Source organism: Protopterus annectens, chromosome 5.part0 (genome assembly GCF_019279795.1).
Source record: "Protopterus annectens isolate FY-2018-M chromosome 5.part0, PAN1.0, whole genome shotgun sequence".
Taxonomy (NCBI): domain Eukaryota; kingdom Metazoa; phylum Chordata; order Ceratodontiformes; family Protopteridae; genus Protopterus; species Protopterus annectens.
Window position 1 is genome coordinate 1,277,732,478 of NC_056735.1, and position 21,152 is coordinate 1,277,753,629.

Genomic DNA, 21,152 nt, shown 5'->3' on the forward strand with positions numbered 1-21,152 from the left:
TGTTAAAAGTATCCTGTCATGATGCCACCCTGGAATTTTGTTATCTTGGGATTATATTCCATCAGTTAGAGTAGTTGGACTGGATGAAATATGATATGGAAGTTACAGACTTACTGAAAAACTGTGTCTTTTTCATTCTCGTGAATCTGATACGTCGCTCTCTCCTTCTACCATACAAATTGTCGCTTTTCTGATAGAAGCTGAGAGACCTACTCTGAATGCTCTTATCCTCCTGTAGGTTTCCTGTTTAGGGTTTTTGATGATGCCCTTCTTTTCCCATGTTGTGGTATTCTGTTGTCTTGGGTTTCCTTCTCCTGCTGCCATAACGTCCTGCCAGTATTCAAAAGCTTGCATTCATTGCCAGATGCATGGGACATCTGACATGACTAGATGTGCGTGGGCCATAGAAGTGACATCTGCACTCACTAGACCTCAGAACCGCCAGCCATACGTCAGCTGTTCCTGATGTACCGGCCATTGAATCAAGAATATTAAGATAAGTACCCTGTTGGGGACGTTTTGTTTTTGGGTCACTGCATGCCTCTGTGGGTTCATGTCATCCAGGAAGGGTAAGTGCAAGTGTAGCCATCAGATTCCCTATAAAGATGCCCACAAACTTTGCCTCTTTTATCTAGAACCTACACATGACCATAATGCCTATCCCATCAGCCAGGCACTTGTCCCAAAAACCCTACGTAGCAGATTGCACACGATGAACATAGATCTAGAGAATCAGCGATTAAAGCGCTTTGCCTTAGGTATGGAGTGGCCATCCGGTCAGCCCTTTGAGCCACCCAAGGAAAAGGCCAAAACTTCTAGACCTGAAGTTGTAGCTGTACCTCCACCACCTGACGTCCCTCCTCTGGCCAATGGCCTGGAGGAATGATCGGTCACTGCCAGTATGGGTAGAGCGGGTACCGATGTAGAAGCTACAGAACCCGGTGCAGAAGGCACGTCCTCAGTGGGCCGCAGATGCCGGCTTCCAACGGTGAAGGAGAACCTTGGCTCGCAGCGGCCTCCTGGACAGATCCCTCCCCTGTCGCACTACTAAGCGACTCCAGATCTACCCGGACTCAGACACCCCCGCTAAGCCTTCTTTGAAAAAAAAAAGAGAAGAGAAGACATACTTCTCCTCCTACAGAAAGCCAGCCTGATTGTCAGGCTTTCTCACAGAGTTTATTCAATGCCTTCCTGGCTTTAGGGCCTGCTACTCCCTTACTCTCCCCAGTGGCTCCCCCTGTAATGAGCCCTAGGCCCCAGGTGGAATTGGAGGAATCCTCTGAGTCTTCTTCAGAGGATTCACTTTCCTATGTCTCACAATTGCCCTCCCCTCTTGGCTTTGCCTCCCCACAGAAAGAACCTGCTGAAGCTGACTCCCCAGCTGAGGATCTCAACTTTGGGGAGACCATTGCTAAGATGAGTGTGCATTTTAAGTGGAATTCCTCTGAGATGACAGAAGTCCAGAAAAGATAGTACGAACTCCTTCAGATGGACTCCCTTGCCCCTTCAGCTATACTCCCAGTTTTGCCAGCCTTTTTTGATGCATTCAGTGCCACATCTCTCAACCCAGACTCTCAGCCTCCAGCACTCCACAGGCCTGACAGATTCTACAAAATCTCTGAAGGGGCCAAATGCTTGGTTAAGTGCCATGCTACTGACCCTGGCACTGTCTCTGTCTCACCGGACAAGGCTTCCAAACTACTTCCATCCTCTTATCTCCTGCCTACTGACAAAGATAGCAAGGCCATGGAATGCCTGGGGAAGAAGGTCTACACATCTTCCACCCTAACTTTCAGGGCAATTAATTATCAAACGCATATGTCCAAGTACACCATTGCCCTCTTGGAAAAAGCCAACAAACAATTGTCTGATATTCCAGACTCTCCTGCCAAAGCTCAACTGTCTAGTTTTATTTCCTTAACCTCTCAGCTCACTAGGCAGTCTACTGAGTGCAGCTAAGATGCTGCAGAAGCCTCAACAAGGTCAGCTGCATCAGCATCTGTCTTTAGGAGATATTGCTGGTTATGGTTACAGCCCCTACCAGATAACATCCAGGCAAAACTTTTAGATGCACCTTTAGACAACTCTGCTCTATTTGGGACTAAAGCAACAGATTTACTCAAAACTCTGTAGCAAAAAAAGGAAGGAGCTACTCAGTTTATCAGGAAGTCTTCCGCCATCACCCCTCCTTCTAGGCCCTAGGAAACTGCCAGGAAGCAAGCTTCTCACTCGAGGCCATCATAGACTTCCATCCAGAAGCCTCAATTTCAAGACAGGACAGGTAGTCTGTGACTACCTGTCATTCTTGAAACCCCCCCCCCATTTCCACTCCCCTGTCATTAAGGCTCTCTCACTTTCTCCCTGTGTGGGAAAACATCACTACAGACAAGTGAGTCCTGTCCATAGTAGAAAAAAGGCTATTTCATGACCTAGATCACTACCTTATCTTGGAGAGGTATTCCCCAGCCCCCCAAATAGCAGTTACCTCTTTTTCAGCCACTTCTAGACAGCCTCATTGCACAAGGTACCACTCAACCTGTCCCGTCTTCAGAAAAGGGAAAAAGATTCTATTCCAGGCTCTTCCTAGGCCCAAAGAAAGATGTGCCCTGGAGATGAATCCTAGATCTCTCCTACTTAAATCTCTTCCTGTAAGTGCCCACCTTTCGATGCTTGCAAATACTTTTCCCTCTGATCTTCCCTCAGAGGTTCATGGCCACCCTGGACCTCAAGGATGCCTACCTTCACATCCCCACCAGACCCAGTTCCAGGAGATTCCTGCGATTCTCTGTGGTCTCCTCACGTTATCAATTCTCGGCATTTTCCTTTGGTCTTTTAACAGCACCAAGGGTTTTCACCAAGTGCCTGGCATCAGTGGTGGCCTTCTGCAGAGCCCAAAGGATTCAAAATTTCCCTTACTTAGACCTGTTTATTCAGGTGGATTGCAAATAATCCCTCCTTCTCCATCTTCAGACCTCTCTCTCCCTCCTGCAGGCACTGGGGTTCAAGATAAATTACCCCACGTCCAACCTGACCCCTTCTCAAGACCTTGTTTTCTTGGGCTGCAGAATCCGGATGGATGTCATGAAGGCTTTCCTACCCCCCTCCCAAAAGGTGGAAAACCTAAGGCAGTACCTGTTTGCTGTCCTTCAGACCACAGAATTGACTGCCAGGCAGTACCTCAGGCTCCTGGGCCACATGGCATTGACCATTCCTATGTTACCATTGGCAAGACTTCACATGAGAAAGCTACAGTGGTACCTAAAATCCATATGGACTGAGCAGACTCATCCTCTGGAATTCAAAATCCCCTTTTTACCTTGCCTCAAGGAAGAGATTCGATGGCTGAACCAGGTGAGCAACAACCCAGGCCTTTGCCTTCAGGTACCCCTGCCAGTACAGGAAATGTAAATGGATGCCTCAAACCTGGAGTGGTGAGCATCCATGGGCTCACTAAGGGTACAGGGTACGTGACTGGATTGCTCCAGACAGGAGCATATCAATGTCAGAGAGATGAGAGCAATACTTTTGGCCCTAAAGGCCTTTCAGCCTTCACTGAAACAAGGCCCATTGAAACTGTTCACAGGCAACACCACAGTGCTGTGGTATGTCAACAGGCAGGGAGGAACTAAATCATATTTGCTATGCAGGCTAGTTCTTCTAGTGTGGGAGCTGGCAATAAAACAAGGAGTCACATTTCAAGCAGTGTACATCCCTTCGGAACAGAATTCTCAGGTAGACACCTTAAGCAGGTCCGTGTCACAGTCCCACAAATGGATGCTCCACAGGGATGTGTTCTTGGACATAGTCCACAGATGGGGTACACCTCAAATAGATCTGTTTGCCTCCCTATGAACAGACAACTTCCAGCCTTTTGCATCAGGCTGCCCATCCCTCTGCCGAAGACAACAGACGCCTTTTCAATATCCTGGAAGGGGATGTTTCTTTATGCATTCCCCCCTTCCAAATTCTTCAAAAAGCCCTTCTGAAAATTCAGCAGGACAGACCAAAATCCTGTTGGCGCCCCCCTTTTGGCCAAGACAGCACTCGTTCCCCTTCCTCCTGCATTTAGCTAAGGGCAAGCATCACAAGTTACCCACAGAGTGGACCTTCTCACACAGGAGAAGGGATCTCTATTACGTCCACACTGGCAATCTCTGCACCTCAACCTGTGGGTGATAGAATTCTGATCCCTTACAGACATTTATATAATGAGGACATGCTCAGAGTCCTGCAGGAGGCCAGGAAACCTAATACTAGGAGATCTTGTATATCTAAATGGAAAAGATTCTCCATCTGGTGTCTTCAAAGACAGTAGGACCCCTTTCAGGGGGATGTCCCACTGGTACTATCCTACTTGTGTGAACTTCTGCAGACAGGGTTAGCATACACCTCCAAGGCTCACCTGGTTGCAGTTTCAGCCTGCCTGCTCTAGACCCCCTTTGGCTTCCAGATTGCCTGCAAAGCTGTTTCACTTCAGGCCCCCCAGGAAACATATTACCCCTGCCTGGAACCTGAATTATGTCTTGGAGAAGCTCACACGTCCCCCATTTTGAACAGGCCTCCAAGGCTTCTCTGAAGCACTGCACATGGAAAAACAGTACTCCTAGTGGGTTTGACTTTGGCCAGAGTGTCTGAATTGCAAGCTCTCATAGCCATTCCCCCTTTCCTCATCTTCCACATTCCCCCTTTCCTCATCTTCCACAAAGAGTATCCCTTAGGACAACTTCTTCCTTCATGCCCAAGGTAGTCACTGAACTCTCCTTAAACCAAGCTATTCACCTCCCCATTTTGTTTGCCCACCCTCAGAGTGAAAGTGAGAGAGTCTTACACTCCCTTGATGTGCACAGGCAGCTCAGGGTTTACTTAGACAAGACTAAATCTATCAGAAAACCTGACCAGTTGTTTCCTTCCACCCCAGGGCTCTGGGGAAAGCTGTAACCAAATAGGCAATGTCTGCCTAGATTTCAAGGGCAGTTACCTTCTGCTATGCACACCATGGGAAATCATTGGGGTCTAATGTTAAAGCACACTCCACTAGGGCTGTTGCTTCATCAGGAGCCTTCTTTAAAGGATTTGACACTGCCACCATTTTAGATGCAGCTACATGGACAGCTGCCCATACATTCACCAAGCATTACAAGTTGGATCATATTTCTAGATCCAAGGCTGGATTTGCTAGGGCAGTCCACCATGGATTTCTGCAGAATTCTTCCCAGCCACCCTCTAACTCACAGTGAGCTTTGGCACTCACCCAAGAGTACAGAATACTGCAACATGGGAATAGAAGGACATAGAATAGTTGTGTAAAATCTTACCATAATTGTAGATGTCCTTCTCTTCCATGTTGCAGTATTTCTTCCCTCCCTCCTTCCCCCATTTACCTTTTGGCTCTTATTGGAAGGCACTGAACTTGCACAGTTTGGCCCGGGACACTCAATTCTGAGGTCAGGTGCGTGCAGATGTCACTTTTATGAACCACATACCTCTAGCCACGTCAGACACCCCAGGCACCTTCCAGTGACTGCAAGCTTTTGAATACTGGCTGGACGTTCGGGTAGCAGGAGAAGGAAACCCGATTGTACAGAATACTGCAACATGGAAGAGAACGGCATCTGTGGTTATGGATTTTACACAACTATTCTTTACTTTTGTTGTCCTTTGTATAGAGCATCAAACTCAATCTGATACTAGTCTACACAGGGGCATTATGAGAGTTTTTGTTGAAAGAGTTTGAGGCAAAGAGCACTAGCAAAATGGCCAGATCAGATCTGAGGAGCTTGGGGCAAAGAGCACTAGGAAAATGGTTGGATTGGATCCAAGGAGCATCTCATTTCCCAGCAGTCATATCAGATGGACCAGATAAAAAGGATCCAATGTTACTGTAAGTACACAACCTCTCTGTATATTTCCCATTTGCTTAACTATTTCTCTTAGTAGTAGTTTTAATGGATGCACTTCTGCACAATTTGTTCATGGCTGCCTCCTATTCAGATCAGGTGGGGCATTAACCTTTTTGCAAGCAGTTCCAGACTGAATTGTATGTTTTTTCCTAATCTGGTATCACATTGATATGTATCAAGGTTTCGTTCCAGTCAAACTCCATCAGTAATTTTTTTGTAAAATGGTTCATTTAAAACTCTGGTTCCAGTGCTTATATTGTTGCTATATTTTGCACTGCATTAGCTTAAATTATTAGTATGTATAAGCAAGAAGATTGAAGATTATCACATTTTAAAGTATACTCAGTAATTACTTGTGCATTGTTGCTTTCCTTAACTGTGCTACTTTTATGTGGAGATGATGTATTGAAGGCACACGTTGCTAAGGTTCTTACTGCTTGTAGATGTGCGTCATTGGTGGAGTATCAGTTTTCTTTTAGTACGGTAGATGGTTTTGGATCAAAAGCAGTTGACTCTGATATATGGTAAGTACAGTGAATAAGCATTGATTTACAGTTATACGTGATGTTTGCAAATATAAAAAAGTACAGTCTCTTTTAGCTTAATTTGTAGAACTTTATATAAATACTTATGTAAAATGTCACATGTTGATCTTAGACTAAATCCATCTTTTAGTGCCACTGTTTCCTTTACATTAGTGGTTGTTTGGTTTGGAGACTGTGGTATTGCACTCATTTAATGTCACTGTTGCCAGTAGTCATAATTTTTCAGTACCAAGAATCAAGTTTAAGTCTTGGCTTACATACAGATGTTTTTGTGAACCCATGTCATCAAAGTAGTAGATCATAGGCTTCATGAGTTAGCATTGCAATGCTACATTTCCTGTGAGCTACTGCTTTGCTGACATGTTTTCACAAAAACATCTGTATGTAAGCCAAGGCTTAAACTTGATTCTGGGCACTGAAAATTTAAAACTACTGGCAACAGTGACATTAAGTGAGTACAATACCTCAGTCTCCAAATCAAACAGCCACCCTTGTATTTAAGGGGAAGAAAGTACCCATTAATTTTTTGGGTGATAGGACTGTACTGTTTAAAATCATATGAACTAAAAATGAATTTTGTGGGAATTTCTGTCAAGACAGATGCATGAAATGTATTAAGCAGGTGATGACGTTTTTTGACTCTAGCTAACAGCTTTAAAGATTAAACCAGCGCCTTTCTCAATGTGTACACCAGAGCTTTCTGATATAATTTTGGAAATAAATGAGAGGCAAAATAAGCTTTACCCATTTTAAGCCCTCTGTTAGCAGTCTTGTTTTCCCTATTATGAATGCTTTGTACTGGTGTATTTTAGTATTGTGCAGGAAATGTACTGGCAGCAGGGACCAGTGTCGATTTCTCTGTCTCTAGGCCAGAGTGCATGACCATGTAAAATTGCAAATTTTCATTAGTATCATTATTTCTAGGTATATAGCATTAAGATCAATATGCTAGCAGTGGTGATTTGCATGTCATGTGGTATACATTTCATCTACAAAATTGTTATTTGGGGTATAGAACTCCTGAAGAGTACATCACATCTACAGTCTCTGTAAGTATTGCTTACAAGACATAATCACAGTACAGACAAAATGTCTGCAAGAACTGAAGAAATTTATCTGCAAAACTGAAGAAATGCATTTGCTTTCAATAGTTTTTATATTTAGTAGCATAGATTTATAATTCTCTGTGGAAGTATAACTGAATTCTGTCACATGAGGATCTGACTGATAGCTAGAGACATTTTAGTTGCAGATATTCAGTTTATTCCTTATTGTAAGTAGTTCAGCGAAAAGTCTGAAGAGGTACAGTATGCTGCATTCTGGTAAGTTGCTGTAGACAAAGCCAAATGTCTTCAACTTTTTTACTGTTTTTGAAGAGGCAAAAGCATAATAGCCACATAGTTAGATGGTAAATTATTATCTTTAGCCAGGAAAGAGTTTAACAGTTATTAACCAGTTCTTTTCAATAACATGGTCCTATAGAGACCACTTATATGTATACACGACATTGAGTTGAATATACCCAAAGAATGTTGAGTTAGTGAGCTGTATGATAGGGTAATTTCTGGAATAAGAAAATTCGGAAACAACAAACAGGTTCTTAAGAGAAAGATTTGACCTTATCAAAATATATGGATTTTTGCAGAGCAAGTGAAATTTCTAGTGAAGACTTACAAACAACAGAGTAAAAAGAATGTATGTGAAATAAAATGCAAGTCACCTAGTAAGGCAAACTTGATAAATAAGGCAGGGTCCCTTGTAAATTAATGGACATGGAAATGTGAGACATGTACCATACCTCTCAACTGTATAGATTTTTGCCTCATATTTTTGGTCCATTTTTCATAAAATTGTGTTTTTTTGTCAAATTAATGGCAAATCATTAAAGACTGACTAGAAAATAATGACAGACATTTGAGTTTCAGACTTCATACCCTTAAGAAAATTCATGCTAATGCAAAACTTGTTATTCTATTAACTTTCTAAGTTTGTAAGAGCAATATTTAAAAATTGTCTCTTTTTTCGGGCCTTTGTAACACTTTTATGGATGGCTTTGTCCAGATTTCTTGCTTTATGAGGTTGAGAGGTGTAACAAAAGGAGATACTGCTAGCCCCAGCTATCTGGAATTTTGTAAATAATTGTATGTCGTTTGTGAATATTTATGTGATTTATATAGAAATGTAACAAAAGGAGATACTGCCAGCCCAGCTAGCTGGAAATTTGTAAGTGGTTGTGTCTCATTTGTGAATATCAACATGATTCATATGCCTGTGTTACAAATGTATTAGAAATGTATTTCATATTGTATAGACATGTGCTGAAAAGATTTTTCTACATTACTGTAAGTGTTTAACAGGGTAGACTTGAAACACAGGAGATTAACTTGCAAAACTTCAGAAGAATGGTTGAAGGTAAGTTACTTTGTAGCTGGGCCATAAACAAAATATGTTATCTTTCAGTTTCAGTGCAGTAACAGACACAATGTCTAGAACTAGAATTTTTTTGTATTGTCTTTAAATGGGGAGAAATGTAAATTATTTTAAGACTTCCACAATTTGCCAAAAGATCCAAGAAGGGCCCTTGTTTATGTGTTTCACAGGAAGATGCTAATTGGTAGTAATTTATAGAAATGGGGGGTTAGCTTGGGAACTAATGTCAGGTCACAACAAGTGATGTCATCCTACAAGCTAACCCAGCAGTTATAGTTGATATTAATTTAAGAAGCCTCTGAGAGAGAGAGAGAGAGAGAGAGAGAGAGCATTTTGTATTTGTCTTTGACCTGACAGCATCAGCTGGGAAAACCCCCTCACCACATCTGCCTTGTTTGCTCTGTAAGTAACTAGAGTACAGTAATTTATTTTAGATGCAGTAAGGAATATAGTAAAGATTACTTTTAGATGTTTTCTGTATTTATTTCTGGCTGTCCTGCAATGTTGTTTTAAATATTTCCTGTGATGTTGAATTCTGAACTCACTGTGAATACATGTTTAGTATTGTCTTGTTCTTTTATTATTTTTTAGAGACTGCGGTGGTGGTGCTGCGGTAGCGTTGTCACCTCACAGTAAGACGTTGTCCTGTTCGATTCTCAGCTAGAGCGTCTTCTGTGTGGAGACATGCGTGAATGGGTGTACCCTCATTGAAGGTTGTGCGTCAGGGCCGGCAACTCAGCACGTAAAAATCTACTGCCAATCATTAGCGGACCGGAGTTCCGCTGTGGCGATCCCTAACCGGGAAAAGTCAAAAGACACAAATTAAATGTATTTAAACCTTTCAATTGTGGCTGGTCTGTCTAGAGATATTTAAGCTCTTAGAGTACTTGCATATCTATTTGATGACACTGTGCAGGCCACTCTTAATAGCTTTGCTCTTGGTCAAACTAGCATTTGGTTTATTAGTAACATTACACAGTAAGATTGGACACCCTTTGTTAAGGGCCTTAAAGTAGCTGATAAGGAGTAGCTGATGGCAGTTCAAACTACCTGATAGTCCGGGCAAAAGGGGGCATAGCTAATAAACCTGTGCCAGCCTTTCCCAGGTGTGTTTGTGTATAAATCAAATTTCAGTGTGTGTGTGTGTGTGTCAGCCAGCTATTTGAACAGGGACACAGAGCACTGGTTGGACAGAGAGGGTGCTGAAGGTCTTGGCTTGGCCACTCAGCTGAGATCTCAACTCTATATAGCTGTGCCAGTGGCGGTCTTACTGGGGATTTGGAGAAAGAGGAAGACACCAGCCCCATACTGACTGTGGTCTCTGTGTGCTCTTAAGGAAAATTGCACTTTACTGTTTGTGTACTTATCCTTCCACTTCTGTATGTCACCCACTGTTGTCAGTGGTGAGGATTGAGGCTCCTTGATTACTGGGCCAGTGCTAGGGTGTCACAAGAGGTATGACGTAGTCAGCCAAAACATAAGCAAAACTGCTCATGTTGTTCAAAAAGTTTTTAGTGAGTGACTGTAAGCATGCAGTGCTGTCTTGCATTTAATTACCTCTATAGACTCTTCTTTTCTTGGAAAAACACATTTCTCTAACAGGTGTAAAAATGAAATCAACTGAGTTTAAATATTTAAAAACATGGACATGTTTTAAACAGAAATATGAAAATAAGCCTCTTGTTGGTGCAGTGAAACCAGAGACAGGTGATTTTAAAATTCCTTAAAATCTTGCTTTATCTAATGAGCAGTTTATTGCAACTGTTATGCTACTGTTTATTTTTATTTGTACTGTGCCAGTTTTTACTTCATGTAAACTGTGAAACCCCACTACTGACAAGTCTGCTGGTTGAGATAAAGTCCCCAACTTTGACTGTGTGTGATCTGTCACTCAGTCATTTAGCAGCACAGCTGACAACATGAGGGTTGATATTCAACTGGAAGAGTTTATCAGTGATGCCCAAATGTGGGATTGTGTCAAAGGCCTTGTCTAAGTCAAGGTAGGCTGTATGCACAGATTTGCATTCTTCTATGGCTCTGATGACACTTTTGAAGAAGTCCACCAGGTTTACCAGGCATGACTTGCCTTTGACAAAACCAAACTGTGTCATATCAAGGGTTTGGAGATCACCTATGTCCTTGTTTATAAGGTCCATGATGGTTTGTTCCATGACCTTACAGATAAGGCTGGTTAAGCTTATGGGTCTGTAGTTGCTGTACCTCCAATATGAAGGGGGATGACGGTTGCTATTTTTCATTCAGCAGGAACAAAACCAGTACTCAGACTGTGGTTGAACAGGGTACCTAATGGAGTTGCTACCTCATGTTTTAGACCATTTAAAGTGCAACCTGACATGCCATCTGGTGCCATAGAGGCTGTGTTTTTGGCCTTGGAGAGAATTAATGACTTGCTCTTTGGAGATGCAAGGTGGGGAGATGTTGAGGGAATGCTTTGTGGAATGTTTGTAGGGGAAGGGGGGGTGAACATTTTGCCAAACCTGTCAGCTAATAGGTTAGCTATTTTTGCAGGATTAGTGTGTGTGTGATGCCATCCACAGCTAGTTCAGCACATGCCTGGGTCCTACCTTTTAGGTTACAGATATAGCTGAAGAATGCCTTATAGTTATCCTTAGCTATGGTTGCTAATTTTTTTTTTGAAGTTACACTTAGAGGATTTTACAAGTTGTCTTATTTGTTTGTTCAAGCATAGGAGGGTGTTCTTCCAGTGCTGGGACCTCTCTTTTTTATTCTTAGACAGCAACTTCTTCCTCTTGTTGTATAACTTATTAATGCTAGATGTCCACCAAGGAGGCTTGTATTTTCTTGAGGATCTAGCTTTGATCCTATCAGATACAGCTGTGTCAGTGTATAAGTGTTTGTACAGGGTATTTGTGTATACCTTAGTATAGTTGTCAGTGCCACCTGTGGGAACAGGAACTTGGAAATTATTTATGCAATCCCTTAGGGGGGGTATAATTAGCTTTGGTGAAAATTTTTAGCCTGAATTCACCTAAGAGGAGTTCATTGTCTTTCACCAGTAGGTCAACATGCTGATCTAAGTACAAAACTAGGAAATTTTGGCTCTCTGTTTGGGACTTTTGTTCCTATTAGGAGGGTAAAACTTCAATGTTTCAAGGTGTACATAGTTTTGTGTGTTAGAATTAAGTCAATAGGTTTTAGGGGGATATGGGGGTGTGTTTTTTTGAGGGCTTTCAATAAAACAAAAAGTTTTATAAGATGTGACATAGCCTCAAATGGATATGAGAAAAGACTAGGAAATTCAAGATTCTTTTTCAAATAGTAGCAGTTAAAGAAGTTAATTCCCCTAATGTTTTGGATCATGTAGCTTTTGAGAAGCTGTAAGTGGTAAAAAGAATTCTTATTGTCAAAGCAAAACTGTGCATGTAGAAGGTAATTAACACTGTCACAGAGGCATTTTAGATATTGTGTAAGCCCATATTAGCAATACCCTCCCTGACGATGTTAATTTATGCACAGACTTAGGAGATGTACTTGGAGAATGTCATATACAGATGAAGCCTGATGATGTACCCCAGTGATTCATGTACAAAGTTGAACAGGAAGGGAAGGGAAGAGAATGGTGAGCTTGTTTGTCACTAAGGAACAGTTAGAATCAAGAGAAAGGGTAGAAGTCTGGGTACTGTTACAGTTAAGGCAAGATTCACATTCTGTTGCTGTGAAATATCTGAATAAAGTGATTAAATGAGACCGTTGTCTATTGCTTACATTTGGAAAACTGGTCTTAAGAATGCCAAGTGGTACGTTTTCATCAATTCTAATTACAAACCAGGGTTTGTGGTGGATATAGATATAGTGTACATTTAGTAAGCTATTAGAAAGGAACAGAGGTGTTAAACTTCCATTTGGCATTTCTTCAGAACCACCTGTTTTCCATAGAGCTGTTACATGTGTAATTAAGTCATGGATGGTGATGCAGACGTAACAAATGATCTTTTAGTATGGAATCAGACACTGGAAGCATGTGACAATGGCTGATGCAGCTAATTAGTAGATTGGGACAGCATAATGTCATACTGAATAAAAGAAAACATAAAATATGTGATAGTTTTGAAATATGTGGGTCATGTTTTAATGTCTGAGGGTCTAAATCTTTATCCAGAAAAAATAATGGTGCAAATAACTAGGAAAGAAGAGAAGCAGGCATTACTGAGGTTTCTTAGAAAGATACAGTATCGTGCAATATTTGTATCTCTAAAGGTTCTGATGAAGGCCTGATTTTTGGGCTGAAAGCGCTATACCAGTGGATTAAAGTTTTTTTTGTGTATCACAGTGCTTCACCATTACTTGTGGTTTTCCTTTTAATTTTACAAAAGTTACGCAAGGTGTGAGACAAGTCTGCAGTTTTTTTTTGAATACTTGTATCTCGTCTAAGGTAAGTGCACCACTAATAAAGCTGTTAGAGCAAGATACATTCTGTGAATGGAGCTGTGCAGAGAAGAGGTTTTTGAAATGTTCAAAAAACTTGTTTACTAATGTTCTAATGTTAACACCATACAAAGTGAATAAGCTGCTTGAGTTCTGGTCCTATAGAAGGATGGGTGAGTTGCCTTTGTTAAGATCATTTACAAATGCACAGAAGAAGAGGAGCTGTTATCAGTAGTTTGTGGATGTGCCCGTTGTGGAACAGGTATCATCCTCAACTTTGGTGCAAAAGGCTGTGGGCTCTGTTCGCACACCAGGTAGATTGATTACTGATACTGCAGGTCAGCATAAGGGGGTGTTTGCACTTCTGTGTATGTTGACCTTTGGATGAGAAGTTAAGCTGAGGATCCATATGCTTGAGTTAGTGGTAGCTCACTTGGATGCAAAAGATCCCATGGCACCTATTGAAAATAGCAGGGGAAGTTCCCCGATGCCCTGACCAAATTTCCTCTAATAGTATGAATACCACCTTGGGTCTCCCCTGAAAAGCGGGTATTAGCCTAGTGGGACTAACCTGGTCAACAAAAGGTGATTAACTAAATAAAGCGAAACTTTGTATTAAAGAAGATCAAGTGGAAACAGACCATAAACCCTTGCAAAACATACTCAGAATGCCTTTGTACAAGGCATTTCTGACATTGCAGAAGATAATGTTCTACAGTGCTATGATCTGAAATTGAAATATGGACTAAGTAAGAAGCAACATGTATAATAGATGTTCTGTACAGAATATTTATCAGAGAAGCATGAAGAATTGCCTGAAGTACAACTTGAGACTCTTGAGTAATACTGCAGTTAGTAATGACAGAAAAAAAAGTAAAAGGATGGCATTAGTGTTCAGACATTGATTTGGAAATGTGGCTGACGAAGTTACAGTGAGGGGCAGGCCTGAGGAAAAAGTCATTACTAACATAATAAATTAAATTTTATTTTTCATTCAAGAAAGAAACAAATCATTCCCAAGGCTTAATGTTAAAAGTTGACAAAATAATTCCCAGTTAGTTAAGAAAACAAATGCTTGTGTGGATAACCAAATCACATCTATGTTGATGTTTGTTGGTGATGATGTTTATTCTTTCAAACATTCTAAAAAATGCCATGAGTCTGTCAAAACAGGGACAATGATGTGAAAGTTCTCCTTTCTGGTAGCCCTTACGGCATGGTATTAACTGGTTCCATGAAGCCGTTGTGATGAATGCATCTTTTCATAATGCAGAAATTTGTTCACTTCATGATGCGATATAAATTGTTTTAAATAACAATTTTGTTTTTTGAGGGAAAATATTTCCACCAGAAAAGAGGTGTGGCCACAGATGCAAACTGTGCCCCAGTTTATGCTAACATAATTATGTGGTACTGGGAGAAATGTTTGCCTTTGATCGTTCATTCAAGCCCACCATATTATTATATTTACTATATTTGGATAATATTTTATATTGTGGGATGATGATGAACTAATTTTTTTTAAACTTATCTGAATGCTAAAGCTAATTTCTTAGAATTTACTTTTCAGTATGATACATTAACTATGAACTTTTTATATATCATTGTTTCCAAAAAATAACTATGGGGCAGTTTGAATCTAAATGCCTTCTACGGGCACCATCAAGAATGCATGGATCCATGCAATCCCTAATAAAACCAAGACCCATTCCCTCAAAGTTAGGCGCCCTGTCTGGTGGACCCCAGCCATTAACAAACTTTACAACAGGAGGAGGAAGCTACTACATGACCGAGCAAAATCCCTAAAAGGGAAGGCATGTCTGATCAGTACTAGCAAAAAACTACGATCACTCATGAAATCATCCAAGGCCAACTTTGAGAGAAAAATCGCAAAAGACACAAAAGACAATCACAAGGCCTTCTTTAGCTATGTTAGAAACCTGGGTGGAAACTCCCAGATATGCTCAGAGTTAATCCAAAATGACACAAAATACACTGAACCCACAGACATTGGCAACATTCTGGCAGACAGGTTCAGTGCAAATTTCTCCGCCCCCTCCCCCTCAAAAGGAGAAATATCTATCCCAGCAGAGTGTAGCCTCCCTAACATCTCAGATGCCCAGGTGAGAGCCGCCCTCGCCAAAGCTAAAAACACAACATCAATGGGACCGGACAGTGTCCCGGGCTGCATGTTACATGAACTCCAAGAGGAACTAAACCCGCACATAAGGCTGCTGTTTAATCTTAGCCTTACTACAGGATATGTACCCAAAGAGTGGCGTACAGCAACAGTGGTCCCACTCCACAAAGGCGGTGCTTCTACGGACCCTGGAAATTACCGCCCCATAAGCAGCGAGCCTGGTCTGCAAAGCTATGGAAAGGATCATTATGGAACTCATAAACAAAGACATTGGGGACCTACAGACATTGGATCCTACCCAATTTGGCTTTGTCAAGGGCAGATCCTGCCTTTTGAACTTGGTCGACTTTTTTGAAACAGTCACTAAGGCCATTGATGAGGGTAAGGCAGTTCACACAGCCTACCTTGACCTTGCAAAAGCCTTCGACACAATACCCCACTCGGGCATCATAGACAAACTCACCAGCTTAAATGTAAACCCATATGTCACAAGATGGGTTGCAAACTGGCTCAAGGACAGAACCCACAAGGTCAGAATTGCTGGAGTCATGTCAGACTCTAAGCCAGTCACAAGCGGTGTCCCACAGGGCTCAGTCCTGGGACCCCTCTTGTTCGGCATTTATTTTTCTGAGCTGCAAGCAAACATAGGAGGATTGTGGCTGACAAAGTTCGTAGATTACTGCAAACTGGGCGCCATAATTGATACTCCAGCAGACACAAGCATCCTTCAGAGAGGCCTCATAGAAACGGATAATTGGTGCCAGAACCATGGCGTTAAACTGAACGCCAAAAAATGTATAGTCATACCCTTTGGAAAAAACAAGGTACCCACAAATTACCACATAGGTGGTAATCCATTAAGTACGGAAGAGGTAATCAGGGACCTAGGGACCCAAGTTGACAGTAACCTCTCATTTGACACTCACATTGCCAAGGTGGTTAGGTAGACCTTCTATATTGCCCACCTTATCATGAAGGGATTCACATCTAGATCAAGCGAGGTCATTGTGCCCCTGTACTCTTCTCTTATCAGGCCCATGATTGAGTACAGTGCTCCATTTGGGATGTATCTTACCCGACATCTGCAGCAGTTGGAAAGACCCCAAAAGTTCCTCACCAAGAGGATAAAGGGTCTCAAACATATGTCATATGCTGCCCGGCTGAAGAAACTCCAGCTCTATTCAGTCGCATACCGCCTACTCAGAGGTGATCTATGCCTGACGTACAAGGCCATGTCCAATCCGGAATTAATGGACATGCTCCACCTCAGAAAATCCAAATCCATCAGAGCCACGAGAGCAAGAGTTTTGAACCTCAACACAGAAATAAATAGGACGTGCTGGAGGGACAGATTCATAACCCAGAGGCTCCCTACACTCTGGAACAGAATCCCAGTCCATGTTAGGCAGAGCCCCTCACTATCTCTCTTCAGGAGAAATCTTGACGAGTGGATGGGAGATCGTAGGTTTACCCCGGGGGTCATCTCTGTGTCACTACTAGACAGAGGCACAGTAAACTAAACCCTAAATGGGCGTAGTATTCTCATCCCAAGGGGTGGCGAAAGCCACACACACTCTGGCTAGGCTTATAAATGCCCTAGGGCAGATAGCCTAGTACGAACCTATGAACCTATAATGTTTATAGGAAGCCTACTTATTCTAAGTTTCACTTCACTACTGTTAGTAGAAATGTTAACAATAATGTTAACGGAGGTAGATTTGTTAGAAGTAATTATGTTGAATTGAATGACTATGACCACCCTTATCCTAGGTTAAATTATGAAGACCCTTTAGAGTGTCCCCCCTCCGCAGATCAGAGAGGTTGAGGAACAAACACCCTCAGTGTTACAGTTACGATCAAAGGAGGGGGAAGAACCAATGGAGATGGGGCATGACAATTAACATAATGTTAAGCAAATTTAAATATCGTGGCATTGAGGTAAATGAGGCACACTTTGGGCTATTCACCAAAGGGGTTTAACTTTATCCATCGGGAAAAAAAATGTGATATTAGTAAACTTATTTTAGATTTGAAACTGTTTTTTTAAGAAAGAAAAACTTGGAATTGATTTATGGTAATAATAGTGAAGGTCCAAAATCTAGTTAAAAAGAAAAAAAAAACATATGTAACCCATCTTTGCACCCTCAGTTAAAAAAATTTTGAATTACTAATTGAAAATGAGTTAAGGAATGGTGTTTCAGGCAATAGGATGGCTTCAAATTTATCACCCGATAAAAGGAAAGTGATGGAAGAATTTAGAAGGAATAAAGTGAAACCAGACAAGGGGGTGGAACGGTACTAATGAACAAGGTGGATTATGAGGCAAAAATGATTGAATTACTGGATACGTTAGGATTTCTATTAATGAAATAAATATTGCCTGTAAACATATTTACATCATTCTGAATGATTTATTAGAGGGACTTTTTTGTTTTTACACAATGATAAACCTAGGGATCCCTTCTTTATTAAACATACCTAAAGTGTACAAGGATATTCAAAGTCCCCCTTAGAGACCAATAGTTTCGGCCGATGTGAAACTGGAAAGGATCCTTTTGAGTGACAAAAATGTTTTGATGCTTTGGGACCTTTTAAGATGTGTAAAACTGAGGTTGTGCCACAAACAACTTTATTTTGTGACTATTGATGTAGTAGATCTTTTTAGTTTTATCCTACACAAAGAGGGGCTGAATTGGTTTGAGGAGGTCCTTAGAATGTTTGGCAATTTAACCTACAAAGAATTTTGTCTTAGTTTAACACGAGTTAGTTTTGAAGAATAGTTTTATTTTTTTGAAGGAGAATACGTTCAACAAAAAAGTGGAGTGGCCATGGGGGCCAGTTGCACCCCTTATATGCAAACATGACTTTAATGGTATGTGAACATTTATATATTATCAACTCAAAATATAAAAATCGTTGGACCTTATACAAAAGTTTCTTGGATGATATAATTTTTTTTGGGTGCACATGGAAGAGAAGCTGAAGGAGTTCTTGGAATATGTATCAGGTACGACAATATTTTTGCGTTTTACTTACCAGATTGAACATCATAGTGTCAATTAATTAAAAGTTACTATAAGTAAACATGAGCAAGACTTCAAGTCTAGGGCGTTCAGGAAGCCGACTTACTCTAATTCCTTACTCCATTACACTAGTTCCCACCCATACCACCAGAAAATAGAGATAATTAAGGAGCAGTTTGTACGTATTTTGTAGAATGTGTTCCAATGATCAAGATTTTATGAAGGAGAGTGTAATACACTAACCAAGATGTTTTAGGAAAGAGGGTTACCCCAATGATGTCATAAATAGGATTTATAATGAGGTTTTAACAGGCAGGGTAGCTATGTTTAAAGCGATTCTAGGAGTAGAATTAGTGGAATCAAGAAAGCAGGTTGAAGACCAAGTCCTGAGCGTTGATACCAATAGGGATCCACATTATGAAAGAGCTTTTATAACAGAATTCAGTGGGGACTCTGGGTTTATCAGAAACATTTTGGAAAGAGAATGGTAGAGGTTTGCAAGCCTGTCTGATTTAGGAGGAAATTTTGATACTCCCCTTAGGATTATTAATAGTCGGTCACCTAATGTGAAAGACCTTTTGGAGCGTTTCAACCCGAGAAATTTTAGTTTGAGGAAGCTTAGAACATTTAAGTGTGGGTCTTGCCCACGATGTAAGCTCATTAGTAAGAAAGACACTATAATACTGGAAGCAAGGGACATTTATTTAATAAGCAGTCCGTAGTACACGTGATTCCAGTGGTTTGATATATATATATATATATATATATATATATATAGCTTTATACAATGGATTTACTTCATTTTATGTGGGCAAGACCAAGAGAAAAATTGAGGAAAAGAATTTATGAACACACCTACAATATATGTATATGCATAAAAATATGGGAAGCATATTACACAAAACACATCCTCATTTGCGTGGATGCTAAGTTTTCTTTTTTTGTACTGGAAGAAATAGAGACTTAAGGGTTGGACCCTGGGAGACTTGAATAGAATACAAGGAGGTGTACTGGCAAATTTTGCTGGAAGCTAACAAGCCCCTTGGTCTTAATGACATTATTTCCCTGGCACCGGTTTTCAAATTGAGGGCTGCAAGACTGTAAAAGTTGGGAAAATGTTATTATCATGTTTTGTTTATTCATTTTGTCACTAGATGGTGCTATGTTCCTTATTTTAAGTTTTGATGAAATGCATATAAGGAGTTTTGACTAAATATTTAGTTTTAATTACAACTTACTTTGAATATTGCACTTTTATACATGCTGTTTAGTCTTTTTTAAGGTTTTAACATTTCAATGGCTATGTTAATATGTGAAAAAAACACATTTTTTAAAGAAACTAACATAAACCTAATTAATGTTCTTCCCCCATTGATGGTTTTCTTTTAAGGAGGGGTATGTAAATGCTTGGAAGCTTTGTTTGATTTATTCTACATCTGATGAAATCTGTAGGACGAAAACGCAAATTACAGTGTTGCCGTTTGTGTGTTATTTTCTATATGGTGGCACATTTTCCTCACCTGCTGGGATTTACAATAAAGATTCATTGGAGCTGCTTTGGTGGTCCTTTTGTGCCGTTTTGAGTTTATTTTTTGGCACTTGCTTCCACTTTTCGTTTGGTCATTCTAAAAGTTTTTTTTTACATTTTTGCAGCCGACACACTATTTTGCAAAAGAAATCGTGGTTAAATGTCAGCTTATTATACTTTCTAAACTAATTTCCGATGAGAAGTTCATAAAAGAAGCGGATATTCCTTCTTTAATGTTTTGGAGAGAAGATACCTCAAGGAACTAAGCCACGGTTTGGCAACTAAAATTTCCAGTAGGAAGAGCAGGGACTTAAAGCATCCTGATTCAGTTAGAAATGTCCATCATGAGATTGTCAGTTTTAAAACTGGTATTATATTACCTTTTGACAAGAATTACGGGCATTTAAAAAAACATAAGAAGTCACAATTGGGACTTGATCATTAAGAATGGTTCCCTCAAACAAAGTTTGGGTGATGAGCCTTTAAAAGGTGTACAAAAAGGATAGTAACCTTAAAGATAAGCTTGAAAGTAATTACAGCAAGTCTGCCACCTACTCAGGTAGTGTTGAAAAGTGACTTTGAGTGTGACAGTTGCAGCCAATGCAGATTTCTCAGGTATATTTTTGTACCATGGTATAAAAGGACCATTGGTTGTGTGGAACAAAATGAGATGTTTTTTATCACCTCTTTCATATCCTGTGATAGTTTATGTGGGGAAGACAGAATACTCACTCAAAGGATTTATGAGCATAATTATAATCAGTGATTCAATTAATGCCTATAGTAAACCCGCCCAACAATGCACCAGTTTCAGAAAGTTCATATGTTTCATATTGGAACAGGTTTTTTATCCAATACGAGGTGGAAACTAGGAAAATATGATTGAATACAGGGAGTTGTTATAGCAGCTGAGATTAAATTCTGAGGTATCTCTGGGTTTATATGAAGATATATCTATTAACTGTGTTGTAAAAATGAGGACTGCCATACGGTAAGAACACTTTTTGTTTGGTACCTGTTTTTGTATATCTTGTTTACTATGTACCTTTAAGTGTTTAGTTACATGATTACTTGGTTACATGCCACAGATCAAATGGGTTATATGGCTATTTAAAGTTTGTACAGCAGTATGTGTTTGTATAGGTTCATAGGTTGGTACTAGGCTATCAGCCCTAGGGC

At 40.5% G+C, this 21,152-nt stretch overlaps 1 protein-coding gene across 2 annotated transcripts in view; it reads left to right on the forward strand.

The window, feature by feature from the left end:
- CIP2A (cellular inhibitor of PP2A) overlaps positions 1-21,152 on the forward strand; it is a 2,713,480-nt gene that overhangs the window by 1,410,554 nt on the left and 1,281,774 nt on the right. For both annotated transcript variants that reach the window (XM_044071100.1, XM_044071101.1), the window contains one exon: positions 6,286-6,424. In XM_044071100.1, coding sequence (XP_043927035.1) covers positions 6,286-6,424 — 139 coding nt within the window. The remainder of the gene's footprint in view (positions 1-6,285; positions 6,425-21,152) is intronic.